This window comes from Dreissena polymorpha, chromosome 2 (assembly GCF_020536995.1).
Source record: "Dreissena polymorpha isolate Duluth1 chromosome 2, UMN_Dpol_1.0, whole genome shotgun sequence".
NCBI lineage: Eukaryota > Metazoa > Mollusca > Bivalvia > Myida > Dreissenidae > Dreissena > Dreissena polymorpha.
The window spans coordinates 39593177-39609464 of NC_068356.1; the positions used below are offsets into that span (position 1 = coordinate 39593177).

The 16288-nt window shown below is 36.5% G+C and overlaps 1 protein-coding gene across 1 annotated transcript in view; it reads right to left on the minus strand.

Annotated features, from left to right (window-relative positions):
• The window catches only part of LOC127866669 (uncharacterized), a 40050-nt gene that overhangs the window by 9225 nt on the left and 14537 nt on the right, over positions 1 to 16288 (minus strand). Inside the window, exons 15-21 of the mRNA XM_052407403.1 lie at positions 14982 to 15200; positions 14491 to 14617; positions 13934 to 14102; positions 13419 to 13554; positions 9194 to 9304; positions 7175 to 7284; positions 1775 to 1856 (exon numbers count right to left, since the gene is read on the minus strand). Coding sequence (XP_052263363.1) covers positions 1775 to 1856; positions 7175 to 7284; positions 9194 to 9304; positions 13419 to 13554; positions 13934 to 14102; positions 14491 to 14617; positions 14982 to 15200 — 954 coding nt within the window. The remainder of the gene's footprint in view (positions 1 to 1774; positions 1857 to 7174; positions 7285 to 9193; positions 9305 to 13418; positions 13555 to 13933; positions 14103 to 14490; positions 14618 to 14981; positions 15201 to 16288) is intronic.

Consider the following 16288-nt stretch of genomic DNA (forward strand, 5'->3'; position numbering starts at 1 on the left):
ATTGTAGAGAACACAGTCAATTGTAGAGAACAGTCAATTGTAGAGAACACAATCAATTGTAGAAAACACAGTCAATTGTAGAAAACACAGTCAATTGTAGGGAACACGGTCAATGGTAGAGAACAGTCAATTGTAGAGAACTGTCAAATGTAGAGAACACAATCAATTGTAGAAAACACAATCAATTGTAGATAACACAGCCAGTTGTAGAAAACACAGTCAATTGTAGAGAACAGTCAATTGAAGGGAACACGGTCAATTGTAGAGAACACAGTCAATTGTAGAGAACACAGTCAATTGTAGAGAACAGTCAAAAGTAGAGAACAGTCAATTGTAGAGAACAGTCCATTTTAGAGAACTGTCAATTGTAAAGAATAGTCAATTGTAGAGAACAGTCAATTGTAGAGAACTAAATCAATTGAAGAAAACACAGTCAATTGTAGAAAACACAGTTAATTGTAGAGAACACAATCAATTGTAGAGAACACAGTCAATTGTAGAGAACAAAGTCAATTGTAGAGAACACAATCAATTGTAGAGAACACAGTCAATTGTAGAGAACAGTCAATTGTAGAGAACAGTCAATTGTAGAGAACACAATCAATTGTAGAAATCATAGTCAATTGTGGGGAACACAGTCAATTGTAGAGAACACAATCATTGTTCAAAACACAGTCAATTGTAGAGAACACATTCAATTGTAGAGAACACAATCAATTGTAGAGAACACAATCAATAGTAGAAAACACAGTCAATTGTAGAGAAAACAGTCAATTGTAGGGAACATGGTCAATTGTAGAGAACAGTCAATTGTAGAGAACAGTCAATTGTAGAGAACACAATCAATTGTAGAAAACACAGTCAATTGTACAGAACAGTCAATTGTAGGGAACACGGTAAATTGTAGAGAACACAGTCCATTGTAGAGAACACAGTCAATTGTAGAGAACAGTCAATTGTAGAGAACAGTCAATTGTAGAGAACACAGTCAATTGTAGAACACAGTCAATTGTAGAGAACAGTCAATTGTAGAGAAAAGTCAATTGTAAAGAACAGTCAATTGTAGGGAACAGTCAATTGTAGAGAACACAGACAATTGTAGAGAACATTCAATTGTAGAGAACACAGTCAATTGTACAGAACACAGTCAATTGTACAGAACACATTCCATTGCAGAGAACACAGTCAATTGTAAAAAAAATATTTTAGAGAAAAAATTTCTTTGTAGAGAACACAGTCAATTGTAGAGAACACATTTATTCTTTAAGGCATATAACTTGCGTTCCTTCTTTACGGTATGATTTGTATTCATTTTGTGCTATATATAAGTAACTTTCAGTCTTTACAGCATATGACTTGCCTTTGTTGTTTACAGTATATGACTTACATTCATGCCTTACGATATATGACTTAGGTTGATTATCTCTGATATATGACTTAGGTTTATTATCTCTGTTATGTGACTTAGGTTTAATATCTCTGATATATTACTTATTTTCATTATTACAGGTTTATGACTTACATACATTCATCCTTTACAGTTTATGGCTTATGTTCATTCTTTAATCTATTTGACTTACAAGTATTATTGTTGGTATCTTTCTTAGGTTTATTATCTCTGATAAATGACTTATTTTCATTCTTTCAGGTTTATGACTTACATACATTCATTCTTTACAGTTTATGGCTTATGTTCATTCTTTAACCTTTTTTGACGTACAATTATTATTTCAGGTATCTTATTCAAGTTTATTCTCTACACTATAACACTTACGTTCATCCTGTCTGCTACCTCCTCTAGCTCTGACAGGCTGGAGCTGGGCGTAGCTGAGCTGGATGGATCATGGGGCCCAAGTCTGAAACACCACACACAAGTAGTCTAGTGGAAGTATGTGCATAGTCAGTGGTAGCACTCCACACACAAGTAGTCTAGTAGAAGTATGTGCATAGTCTGTGGTAACACTCTACACACAAGTAGTCTAGTTCAAGTATGTGTATAGTCAGTGGTAACACTCTACACACAAGTAGTCTAGTAGAAGTATGTGCATAGTCTGTGGTAACACTCTACACAAAAGTAGTCTAGTGGAAGTATGTGCATAGTCAGTGGTAGCACACCACACACAAGTAGTCTAAGTAGAAGTATGTGCTTAGTCAGTGGTAACACTCCACACACAAGTAGTCTAGTAGAAGTATGTGCTTAGTCAGTGGTAACACTCCACACACAAGTAGTCTAGTAGAAGTATGTGCATAGTCTGTGGTAACACTCTACACACAAGTAGTCTAGTACAAGTATGTGCATAGTCAGTGGTAGCACACCACACACAAGTAGTCTAGTACAAGTATGTGCATAGTCAGTGGTAGCACTCCACACACAAGTAGTCTAGTAGAAGTATGTGCATAGTCAGTGGTAACACTCCACACACAAGTAGTCTAGTAGAAGTATGTGCATAGTCAGTGGTAGCACTCTACACACACAAGTAGTCTAGTACAAGTATGTGTATAGTCAGTGGTAACACTCCACACACAAGTAGTCTAAGTAGAAGTATGTGCATGGTCAGTAGTAACATCATACACAAGTAGTCTAGTAGAAGTATGTGCTTAGTCAGTGGTAACACTCTACACACAAGTAGTCTAGTAGAAGTATGTGCATAGTCTGTGGAAACAGCATACACAAGAAGTCCAAGTAGAGTATGTGCTTAGTCAGTGAAAACACTCCACACACAAGTAGTCTAGTAGAAGTATGTGCATAGTCAGTGGACACAGCTTACACAAGTAGTCTAAGTAGAGTATGTGCTTAGACAGTGGTAGCACACCACACACAAGTATTCTAGTAGAAGTATGTGCATAGTTAGTGGTAACAGCATGCACAAGTAGTCTAGTGGAAGTATGTGTATAGTCAGTGGTAACATCATACACAAGTAGTCTAAGTAGAAGTATATGCATAGTCAGTTGAAACCCACAACACACAAGAAGTCTTAGTAGAAGTATGTGCATAGTAAGTGGTAGAACACCAAGCACAAGTAGTCTAGTATAAGTATGTGCATAGTCAGTGGTAACACACCACCCACACGTAGTCTAAGTAGAAGTATGTGTATAGTCAGTGGTAGCACACCACACACAAGTAGTCTAGTAGAAGCATGTGCATAGTCAGTGGTAACACTCCACACACAAGTAGTCTAGTAAAAGTATGTGCATAGTCAGTGGTAACACTCCACACACAAGTAGTCTAGTAGAAGTATGTGCATAGTCAGTGGTAACACTCCACACACAAGTAGTCTAAGTAGAAGTATGTGCATGGTCAGTAGTAACATCATACACAAGTAGTCTAGAAGAAGTATGTGCATAGTCAGTAATATTACTCCACACACAAGTAGTCTTTGTAGAAGTATGTGCATCGTCAGTGGTAACACTCCACACACAAGTAGTCTAAGTGAAAAGTATGTGCATAGTCAGAGGTAACACACCACCCACAAGTAGTCTAAGTAGAAGTATGTGCATAGTCAGTGGTAACACTCCACACACAAGTAGTCTAGTAGAAGTATGTGCATAGTCAGTGGTAACACTCCACACACAAGTAGTCTAGTAGAAGTATGTGCATAGTCAGTGGTAACACTCCACACACAAGTAGTCTAAGTAGTAGTATGTGCATATTCAGTGGTAACACTCCACACACAAGTAGTCTTAGTAGAAGTATGTGCATAGTCAGTGGTAACACTCCACCCACAAGTAGTCTAGTACAAGTATGTGCATAGTCAGTGGTAACACTCCACACAAAAGTAGTCTAGTAGAAGTATGTGCATAGTCAGTGGAAACAATCCACACACAAGTAGTCTAGTAGAAGTATGTGCATAGTAAGTGGTAGCACACCACACACAAGTAGTCTAGTACAAGTATGTGCATAGTCAGTGGTAACACTCCACACACAAGTAGTCTAGTAGAAGTATGTGCATAGTCAGTGGTAGCACACCAAAGACAAGTAGTCTAGTAGAAGTATGTGCACAGTCAGTGGTAACACTCCACACACAAGTAGTCTAGTAGAAGTATGTGCATGGTCAGTAGTAACATCATACACAAGTAATCTAGTAGAAGTATGTGCATAGTCAGTAATATTACTCCACACACAAGTAGTCTTTGTAGAAGTATGTGCATAGTCAGTGGTAACACTCCACACACAAGTTGTCTAAGTGAAAAGTATGTGCATAGTCAGAGGTAACACACCACCCACAAGTAGTCTAAGTAGAAGTATGTGCATAGTCAGTGGTAACACTCCACCCACAAGTAGTATAAGTAGAAGTATGTGCATAGTCAGTGGTAACACTCCTCCCACAAGTAGTCTTAGTAGAAGTATGTGCATAGTCAGTGGTAACACTCCACACACAAGTAGTCTAAGTAGAAGTATGTGCATAGTCAGTGGTAACACTCCACCCACAAGTAGTCTAAGTAGAAGTATGTGCATAGTCAGTGGTAACACTCCACCCACAAGAAGTCTAAGTAGAAGTATGTGCATAGTCAGTGGTAACACTCAACACACAAGTAGTCTTAGTAGAAGTATGTGCATAGTCAGTGGTAACACTCCACACACAAGTAGTCTAAGTAGAAGTATGTGCATAGTCAGTGGTAACACTCCACCCACAAGTAGTCTAAGTAGAAGTATGTGCATAGTCAGTGGTTACACTCCACCCACAAGTAGTCTAAGTAGAAGTATGTGCATAGTCAGTGGTAAAACTCCACACACAAGTAGTCTAAGTAGAAGCATGTGCATAGTCAGTGGTAACACTCCACACACAAGTAGTCTAAGTAGAAGTATGTGCATAGTCAGTGGTTACACTCCACACACAAGTAGTCTAAGTAGAAGTATGTGCATAGTCAGTGGTAACACCACACACAAGTAGTCTAAGTAGAAGTATGTGCATAGTCAGTGGTAGCACACCACACACAAGTAGTCTAGTAGAAGTATGTACATAGTCAGTGGTAACACCACCCACAAGTAGTCTAGTAGAAGTATGTGCATAGTCAGTGGTAACAGCATACACAAGTAGTCTAAGTAGAAGTATGTGCATAGTCAGTGGTAACAGCATACACAAGTAGTCTAAGTAGAAGTATGTGCATAGTCAGTGGTAGCACATACACACACAAGTAGTCTAGTAAAAGTATGTGCATATTCAGTGGTAGCACTCTACACACAAGTAGTCAAGTAGAAGTATGTGCATATTCAGTGGTAGCACACCACACACATGCATTCTAGTAAAAGTATGTGCATATTCAGTGGTAGCACACCACACACAAGTAGTCTAGTAAAAGTATGTGCATATTCTGTGGTAGCACACCACACACAAGTAGTCTAGTAGAAGTATGTGCATATTCAGTGGTAGCACACCACACACAAGTAGTCTAAGTAGAAGTATGTACATAGTCAGTGGTAGGGTTTGAAAATAAAACTAAGGCTCGCTCTAATAAAGCAGCATTGTATGCATGAGTGTTAAGTATCGTGCTAGATTAAACTGTGCAGTCAAGTACAAGGCAGTTTTAGAGTCAGCTATATCCCTTGTAGAGATTTGACATTGAAGTGGTGGCCTTGATTAAGAGCCAGGGTGATTGACTACTTCTGAACATTTGAATTACTTAAACTGTTCATGAAAATCCTAAAAAAGGTAAAGGCAATATGAAGCAAATAAAAATTAAGGCTAAATTATTTACAGTCAAGTGGTAAATTCACCTTGAGTCTGTCTGACTGTCTCAAGCTTTCTGCATATTGTCTCAATGACTTTAACCTTGTACATAAGTTTCATGAAAACCTTTTAATAGGAAAAAAAATATTTTGAGAACACACACAAATGGAGGTTCAAACATTTGACCTTGAAGTATGACCTGGACCTTGACTGCAATCTGCCTTTTGCACATCATCTCAATGACCTAAATATTGTTGCCAAGCTTGATTAAAGTCCTTGTAAAAGTATAGGAGATATGGAGCTGACACGAAAATGAAAGCACAATTGTGACCTGACCATGCTTTTTACACATTGTCTCAATGAATAAAAACAATTCAGCTGATATGGAGGGATCAGAAAAATTACAACACAGAACTGGAGTTGTCATGATTAACTCTGCTCAACATTTCAAAGCCATTAACATTTGAGGCAAGTTTCATAAAATTAAATAACAAATTTAATGTCACAATTCCCTTCCGCCTTGACCTTTTACATGTTGCCCTAAAAATCACTAGGTGTCTGCTTTTGTATCCCAAGTAACCATAATACCAATTAAGTTGATTAGAGGTCAAAGCGTTCTCTACATATGGTGTGGGAAAAAACTGTTCCACACTTCATGTTACAAGCCTCTGTGACCTTGACCCTTCACCTGTAGACCTCAAAATCAAATAGCATCTTCCTTACATTACTAGTATCAATACCAATTTGTATTATCATTTATCAAAGCATTCTCTTGATATCATGTATTAATGCAATAGTCTAAATGTCATGTTACAGCAGCTCCTAATACCTGCCGGACAGTGTGACCTACTTGGACAGTGTGACCTACTTGGACAATGTGACCTTCTTGGACAGTGTGACCAACTTTGACAGCGTGACCTACTTGGGACAGTTTGAGCTTCTTTGACAGTGTGACCTACTTGGACAGTAAAACCTACTTGGACAGTGTGACCTACTTTGACAGTGTGACCAACTTGGACAGTATGGCCAACTTGGACAGTGTGACCTACTTGGACAGTGTGACCATCTTTGACAGTCTGACCTTCTTGGACAGTTTGACTGACTTGGACAGTCTGACCTACATGGACAGTGTGACCTACTTGGACAGTGAGACCAACTTGGACAATGTGACCATCTTGGACAGTGTGACCATCTTGGACAGTGTGACCTACTTGGACAGTGTGACCTACTTGGACAGTTTGACCTACTTGGACAGTTTGACCTACTTGGACAGTGTGACCTACGACCTTCTTGGACAGTGTGACCTTCTTTGACTGTGTGACCTACTTGGACACTTTGACCTTCATGGACAGTGTGACCTTCTTGGACAGTGTGATCTACTTGGACAGTGTGACCTACCTGGACAGTTGACTGACTAGGACAGTGTGAACTTATTGAACAGTGTGACCTACTTGGACAGTGTGATCTACTTGGACAGTGTGACCAACTTGGACAGTGTGACCTACTTGGACAGTGTAACTGCCTCCACCTCTGTTTGCAGGTGCTCTGGAAGGTCTGGGAACACCTCGCTTGTTGACAACAGTGGGTTCTCTGACAGGTACAACATGCAGTTCTCCTGCAGGCAAACACATATCATGATTAAAATAGACTTCCTGCCATTTCTAACTATCACAATTAGAAGCAAAACAAGAGATGTGTTTGTCAGAAACACAATGCCCCCTACTGCGCCGCATTGGAATAAAATTTCTATTTAATATTTGGCAGGTATAGAAATCATCTCCCTTTAAAGGTTATTACTTCCCTTGAATTTTGTCCAATCCAACCGCGGGGGGGGGGGGGGGGGGGGTTATCACAGTCAATTATGACCATGTCAGACATCACTGACAACCAAAGCCTGTGGTTGAAAAGAGATCATAGCCAGAGTTGATCATGTATCTATGGACATAAGTCCATAGGTATGTAATGAACATCAAAGAAATTATAATTATTTATTTTATGCTTTCCAGTGGTTTATAGAGAAATATCAGTGAATTAAAACTGATAATTTCACTGTTACAAACAGTAGATAATTTATCGATAATTTTCACTGTTTACTGTGAAATGACGTCATTTTTGTGACGAAATGACGTCATTATCTCAGCAAAATTCTTTAGTTAAACTCTTTAACGATGTATATAAACTGTGAAAAAATCATAAAATAAAAAGAAAATGTGTTGAATTCGGTGGAATATCGATTTCAATTCACTTGTGATCATAGAAAATATATATTTTCACGAGTGGCGCAAAATATCATTTTCTATGATCACTTGTGAATTAAAATCGATAATCCATCGAATCCAACAAATATTCTCTATATCATTAAAAAAAAAATTGACAAATCAATCATTTGGGTTATAAATAATCAAAATAATGAATATGTACAGTACCTGTGAAAAGAACTTCAATTCTTGGTAAGGAAATATATAATATGAGATTTTTATTTAATGCTTTCAGGTGGTTTATAGAGAAATATCAGTGAATAAAAACTGATAATTTCACTGTTTCAAACAGTGAAAATTATCAGTGAGAATTATCGATAATTTTCATTGTTTACTGTGAAATGACCTCATTTTTTTGACGAAATGATGTCATTATCCCAGCAAAATTCTTTAGTTAGAACAATGTATATAAACTGTGAAAAATGCATTAAATAAAAAGAAAATTTGTTGGATTCGGTGGATTACCGATTTTAATTCACTCGTGATCATAGAAAATATATATTTTCACGAGTGGCGCAAATATTATTTTCTATGATCACTCGTGAATTAAAATCGATAATCCACCGGATCCAACAAATATCCTCTATATAATTATATAAATTACTTCCCTTGAAAATAATTGTCTGTAACAAATGTCTATTTTTAGTAGCAAATAATTAAAAGCCACTACCGTGACTGTAGATTCACCACTCAAAATGTGCAGCTCCATGAGATACACATGCATGCCAAATATCAAGGTGCTATCTTTAATATTTAAAAAGTTATGGCCAACGTTAAAGTTTTTTTCAGACGGACGGACAGACACACTGACTGATGGACAGTTCAACTGCTATATGCCACCCTACCCAGAGGCATAATAATATATAATTTGATCAAATCTAAAATATGCTACACTGCATATTTAAGTAGCTTCCAAATGGCATCAAAACCTGTTTACTTTTTTTACGACAAACAAGATTAATCCTGGCTCTGAGAAAAGGGGGCTTAATTCAATTGTGTAAAGTGTTGACCCAGATTAGCCTGTGCAATCCACACAGGATATTCAAGGACAATACATTTGGCTTTTATGAACAAAATTGAGGAAAAAAGAATCCAGTCTAAGTGGAAAGTGTTTTCCCTGATTCTGCACATGCTACAAACATGTTTTTATTCCCGTTTTTACAGAACAAGGCTCATTTCAATTCAAAACACTTGGCAATGCCAGAAACTAATGCAAAGCAACAAAAGATCTATTGAACAACTGATTACTTCTGCCATTCAGCATACCTTCAGAGTTCTGGCATTGAGTTGATCAGCCAGGCTGAGCAGATAGAAGACTGTGTTCTCATCCAGGTGGTGTCTCAATGCATACTCACACTTGGAACGCAGGCACACAGTCTAAACAATCACAAACAACCAGTCATGGAACGCAGGCACACAGTCTAAACAATCACAAACAACCAGTCACATTCTGTTTTCTCCATATCATAAAATCTTTGTTCTTGGCCTCAACTCTTAAATTACCTTATGGGTTCTTTCACCACTTTAGTGAGCTATGAACACTCAGAGACATTTTCATGCTGTTAACAGTTTAACCCAAAGGACAATGGAGCAGGTTAATGTGGTTTAAACATAATATAATCATGTTATTATTCATTTCAACATTTGCACTTTAAGTAATAAATAAAACTGGAAAATATGAGATGAACATCATCAAAAATAAGGAAGAGTATTCAGTGAATTTCACACAGTACACATAAGTTTTGATTATCAAAATATCTACTATGGACATATATATAATATCAGCCAAGTGGAGCACTCAGGCTGTCAAGTGACCTTTTTTCAAAAAGTAGGAAAAAATAGGAACTACTTTTGCAAGAAAAGTAGGAAAAAAGTAGGAAAAAGTAGGAACTTTTCTCTCAAAAGTAGGAATACATAATACTTATTTTTTAGACACAGGTCCAGGAAACATAGCTTGAAACAGAGCAGGAGTGCCATCATGTGTTCTGTATGGATACCCACTTGAAGCTACCTTAAGGGCCCAGAAGATTTCAGCCTTTTGTACCTGTTCCTTGTGTGATGGATGTACTTGCATACAGATAGATTTATCCCCACAACCCTGAGAGCTGCTTGGCTTTTGGGCACTTCCAAACAAACGCTTTTGTGAATTATCATGCATGTATTTCATGTTTTCCTTGTGTTTTTATCCATCTGCATGACTTATAAGTTGATTAGCACCAGAATTACTACAAGATTGACTTCATTCAGACAGTACAATATCTTGCAAACTCATTGCCGGTATCTCTCTTGCACCATGATCCCAGTGTTTTTCCACTGTTGTCCAACTTCTCCATCCATGAAGGGTTAAACTTTGTTTTCCCACTAGGAATTTTAGCACTTATAGTGTATCTATGATAATTAAGTTTCAAGCAAAGCTACCCTGATTAAGAAGTATACATGTAATTAGATGCTGTTCATTTTGGTGTATCATCAAATAAGTGGTTAGAGGTCTTCTGTGTATCGATATAAAAATGGTAATTATATTGTGCATGTTATATCCTTAAGCAGAAGACCAAATTTATTTAGTGATACACCAATTTGTTGTACAAGATTAATACTAGTATATAAAGCAATGTAAATGCTCTGCTACAGCTACATTGTGAAACCTTTAAATTGACAATAGGGTGCAGTTATAATGACTTAAGTTACATTCAAAATGACTGGTCATTGCAGAGCAGATTATGCAACTGGAGATAGGACCTTATCACCTGACATCTTTTATGACAGCATTGATTGGGCAATGAAACAGTTGCACTACATTGTTTATTCCAGTTTCAAATAATGGCTTTTACATTATTGATGACTTTGCGGGAGTGTAAAAATGCCGTTTAATAATTTTAATACTTCGCTTTAACACCTCACTAGCTATGGCGTCATTAGACAAGAATTGTGTTTGTCCGAAACACAATGCCCACTATTGCGCAGCTTTGAAATAAAATTTCAATATATCATTTAGCAGGTTTAGAAATTATCTCCCTTTTAAAGCTTATTACTTCCCTTGGATTGTATATTTTAACTTTTGACCTTGAAGGATGACCTTCACCTTTCACCACTCAAAATGTGCAGCTTCATGAGATACACATGCATGCCAGATATCAAGTTGCTATCTTCAATATTGCAAAAGTTATGGCCCATATTAAAGTTTTCGGACGGACACACACACACAGACAGACAGACAAACGGACTGACAGTACAACTGCAATATGCCACCCTACCGGTAGCATAAAAATGTATCAGGGCATTTAGGCTCTGTGCATTTATCTTTAATTACTAAACATGATGTACATGTGATATCAATAGAACATCATATCCGTTGTCATGTAATACAGAATTTATTACATTATATTTGTAAATGATGAAAACTCGGCAAAGCATCAGTTTCATCTTTTTTCCAATAACTTGTGTAATAAATTCCATATTACATAACCACTCATACAATACATGTATCTCTATATCTCTACATTCCAAACAGCAATATCATGTAAACATGCATAAGGTTTGGTCAAATTGTTGTCAATGGAAACAAAATAAAACTGGAATAAACAATGGGTTCCCTCAGCTCTTGCATCACTGGGAACTGTGTAAGGTAGTGAAGCCTGCAGTGTACAAATGCTAAGGAAGTAAACAAGGCACTATTGTTACTTAAAAAAAAAACTTGTCAATAATTTTAAAAGTTACATAAGAAATAAATATTTATGCTCCTGAAGAGGTGCTAGCAGACAGTCAGCATGGGTTGTCAGGTCTCATCTAGATGAATGCACATTAACAGGGATACAGTCATGCCATAGATTCATTCATCCTGCAAGTTTACTAAATAAACTCTTTAAAAAAAAAAAATCCCCATTGAAAATGAAAAAGTAGGAATAGTAGGAAGATTTGGTAAAAAAATAGGAAAAAGTAGGATCCTGATGAAAAAGTAGGAAATAGTAGGAAAAAGTAGGAAAAAGTATGACCGCTTGACAGCCTGAGCACTGTAACAGCCTGCAAGCAACAATCAATTATTACTACATTTATCTACAATATTAATATGTAATATAACTTAATATCATCCAGAAATTATTTCCTTCTTTATAGAGAACCAGAAAACAGCAATATCCCAACAGGAAATGAACTACAATCAAACTAAATAAAAATTAAAGGTTTAAAAAAAAAGTTTTGGGGGGTAAATAAAATGCAACATTTAGTTATTTTTCAAGGCAGCTCTATGGCTTGAGCCTATGTTAACAAATTTTCGCGTAGGGTAATTTCGACGTAGGGGTATATTTGACGATCACACATTTTCCGGTGTAAACATGCATGTTGCGCATGCTCGGCGTAAGACACATGTTACTATATTTGCATACACACAGTTCATTCAACAGATGACCTAATTTAAGTGATATCGGCAATAAAAATGAAAAATAAACAAACTCATATTCGAAAACAACAACAGTTTTCATCTATTTAAACTAATCATCAAATATTCCAACTCATCATTTAACTTTTAAATCTTTTTTTATTTAATCCAAATGTTGTTATTTCGTCTGTTTCAAACACAGAAAATTCCAGAAAAGTCAGGTTTGCTTTTTAGTATAAATATATAGTATAATATTCAACAGAGAAAAGTCTATGGCAAAAAGGAAAATTGGACTAACTTGAAATCAAATTTTTGTGGGATATTAAACACATTCAAACTGTTCTACCCAGCAATATTTTATAATAAATTTCTATTTAACTTACACATGATATGACATAGCGTGAAAGATTTAATAAATTATTGCACTTGCCAGTTTTGACAACCCTTGGGTTAACCCTAACACAAAGGTTTGAATGATAGATCAATTTGTCTACCGATATATATTGCACAAAAGAATATTAAATGATCATTGGAGACCACTATGAAAATGGATATTATGAATATTACACTACACAATTGTCGAAAAATATCGATATTCCAGTTGAAATTGAATTATAAAAGTTTTCCATTAAATGTGAAGAGGGCTGCTAAACATTTTAGTTCTGTATAATTGAGTTGATTGTGACCATTGAAAATACCCTACATGATATACAGAAAATGCGCAGTGAGTGATATTCGTTTTCTTTAAAAGTAAACAAACTTAATTATGTAAACAGTTGTTTTTGTAAATTTTTTGTTTGTAATATAATTATTTTGAATAACCAACATTATTTTTTTGTTTATTTTTGCATTGTTATGAGAATTTATCAATAGAAGCCTTACACCATCGAAAATACCCCACACACGGATAATATCGACAACTTGACAACATTAATTTATCAATTTTAGAGTATTTGTCAGCAAAAAATCAAATACACCAAATTTGCAATTTGAAGAACTGGCAACACAAATTTTCCCAATGTCAGGGTTTTTCTAGCTATTTTTTCTCAATTGGGCTCGTTCTTTTCCCATATAGGAAAAAAAATTGCTGTCACCCGCGCTAATCCTGGTACCTACATCATATCTATCGGCAAGGGTCATCATATCTGCTATCTGCTCAGTGGACATCTCATTCATCTCGAGGCTCCCGCTGTACAAGTACTCAAGAAACATGCGGAACAATGTAGGGCTCGTGTCGTGTACTGTGATTTTCCTGAAGTCGCATTACACATACATAACAGCTGCAATAGTGGCAAAGGAATGTTTAGTTTATATCAAAGAGGTTAATGCATGTGCCACAGATATGGTGAAAACCCTCTAAAAAAAGATCCTGCTTAAACTTGAATTCTCTCTCAACAGGACAAATCTTCATGATCAATTTAATTTCATTTTAATTTAATTGAAGCCTAAACTATTCACCTTAAGTGGATTTTTGCTAAGAAGAGACTTCCTATAAACAAAACTACAATAAAAGTGCTGCCCCTGATCAGACAGTGCTGACTGCATGGGCTAATCTGGGATGATACTTTACGCACAGGCATTAAGCCCAATTTTACCAGAAAGAGACTCATATAAACACACCGCCTCCTTACCTGTCTATTGACTCCCTCATGCCACTGAGTAGGGCCCTCTTGAACCAGTGACACCTGGTTGCTATGACGACCCTGTGGGCGGGGATGCTGCAGACATCCACCTTGACCTCTGACCCCATGTGTTCCACATTGCCACCTGCAGTGTGGTCCACCACTGTGTCACCCGTCTCTACAGATAGGCACAGAGAGGGCTGAGTTTGTTTTTTTGTCTTTTTTGTAGTATTTTCTTTTGTTTTGTATATTTTATCTTATGGGTAAAATTGTGTTTTCTCCGTGGAAAATTCATACAGACATACAAGTATTGTATATAGTAATTTGAATTTCAGATTGTTGATTTTTTTTTTTGTCTGGATATTTCCTGTTTTCAAACAAAACTTCAGTAATATTAAGAACAAAATTTAACCTACTCATGCCTTTTCTGGATAAGCTTGTTAACTGTGTGATGTTCTGACTTACCGACAGTCTGAATGATTTCAGAGGTGAGATCCATGTGATGATTTAACTTACCTGAGTCTGAATAATTTTGAAGGTGAGATACGTGTGATGTTGTGACTTACCGTGTGTCTGAATTATTTCGAAGGTGAGATCTGTGCGATGTTGTGACTGAAGCAGCTTGAAGGCCTGAGTAGCTGTGCGACTGTCACGTCCGTGAGGGGGGACACACAAGGACTCCACTGAGCCTAACTGTGTAAGAGAAAACAACAGTCTCAAATATAGGAAAAGCAAACAATGTAATTTAGAAAAAAAATCTTGTGGATCATAAGTATGCATTTGTGCTTATGGATTATCACTGAGTGGGTTTATGAATATGTTGTATAATCTTCTATGGTATATAATATATACATATATATATAATTATTATGGTATTGTATTAAAATAATAAGCACTCAAATAATTAAAATTGCATGAATTTAGATGTTTTATTAAAGTTTTCCTAGCATGATTGTGTACTGATGTACTGCAATAACTTCTCTTGAAATATCATACTTGAACATTAATCAACAAAAAATTACTTATATTTATATCAATATATAAACTATCCACATACTTGCACATATTCAGTTTTCTGAGCAACTGAAGAAGTATGTTTTGCACCTGATGCCCCCTTACTGGTTGACGGTTGATCTGATGGGTTGACCTCTGTTGCTAGGAGACCTAGAGAGGTCATGGCTGAGGTGAACTCCTCTCTGTGTACAAGGTCACACGCCTGCTTGACAAGAGGCTGCGCCATCGACTGGTTGTGGAGAATCTTGCATATCGCCCAAGACTGGAATAGAATTGTTCAAAACACATACATAATGACTGGCTGAATATACATGTGAACTGAAAATTAATAGTGTACTTTGTTGTTGTTTTTTCACTAAAAAACGTGGGTCTGATGCAGACAAAATCACTTTCTAGCTCAAGCAGGTATTTTGTGTAATGGAGCAGAATATTTCTGCATAATATTGAAAAATGATTACCTAAAAACAGATTCATATGTTTAGTAGAACACTTTCCAAGGAACATGTGTGTACATTTTTATGAAGATTGGTCGAAAAAATATGTCAATTACACAAAACTTTAATGCACATTTCATTTTTAGCATAGGTGCGTTTACGCACCTATGCTTATGGTATTTACCACATTTCGAAAATCCACATCGATCGGTTGCCCTTTATGAAGCCTTACCTGATCAAAAATCAGACGAAATATCTATTTAATTTAGTATATGGTCATTCTTACAATTTTTTTTTGGAAACGTTTTTCTAACGTTTTCTTCCAAGAATATTGCTGACACCGTTTTTAGTGAATTTTTCTAAGACCGTTTTATGTCAAAAAATCTTCTTATAACCTAAAACAAATTTCGTTCGTAAAACAATTCTATCTGCACTATAAATCTCAATCTCCTACGCAGTGGCCTCCCTTATACTAGTTACTGACCGGGCGAAGCAAGGGAAGTAACTGCTGTGAGGAGTTTCTATAAAAATCTGCATTCAGAAATCTGTATTCAGAACTCAATCTGTTGTGCACGTCTGCATCTAACGCTTACCACAAGTTTTACGACAAATTCTTGACGCAGACGAATAGGGTAGCGTCTATTTTCATTTGTGAAAAGAATAGTTCGATACAGATCTGTCCGTGCTTAAATTTTGAAAGGCTTGGGTAATTATTTTTCATAAGCGTTTCAAACACTGATGTAAATTGAAAGATTATCTATTTAAATAGTCGGTAATTGTTTGAAATTATTGATTTGAGAAATTCGCGGATGGCGATATCGTACTACATTATACCACGTGACGCCATTCTTCCCTGTATCTTGCACCTATGCTTTTAACGCCATCGGCGCTCTCGTTTAACTCGGTCTGCCATTCT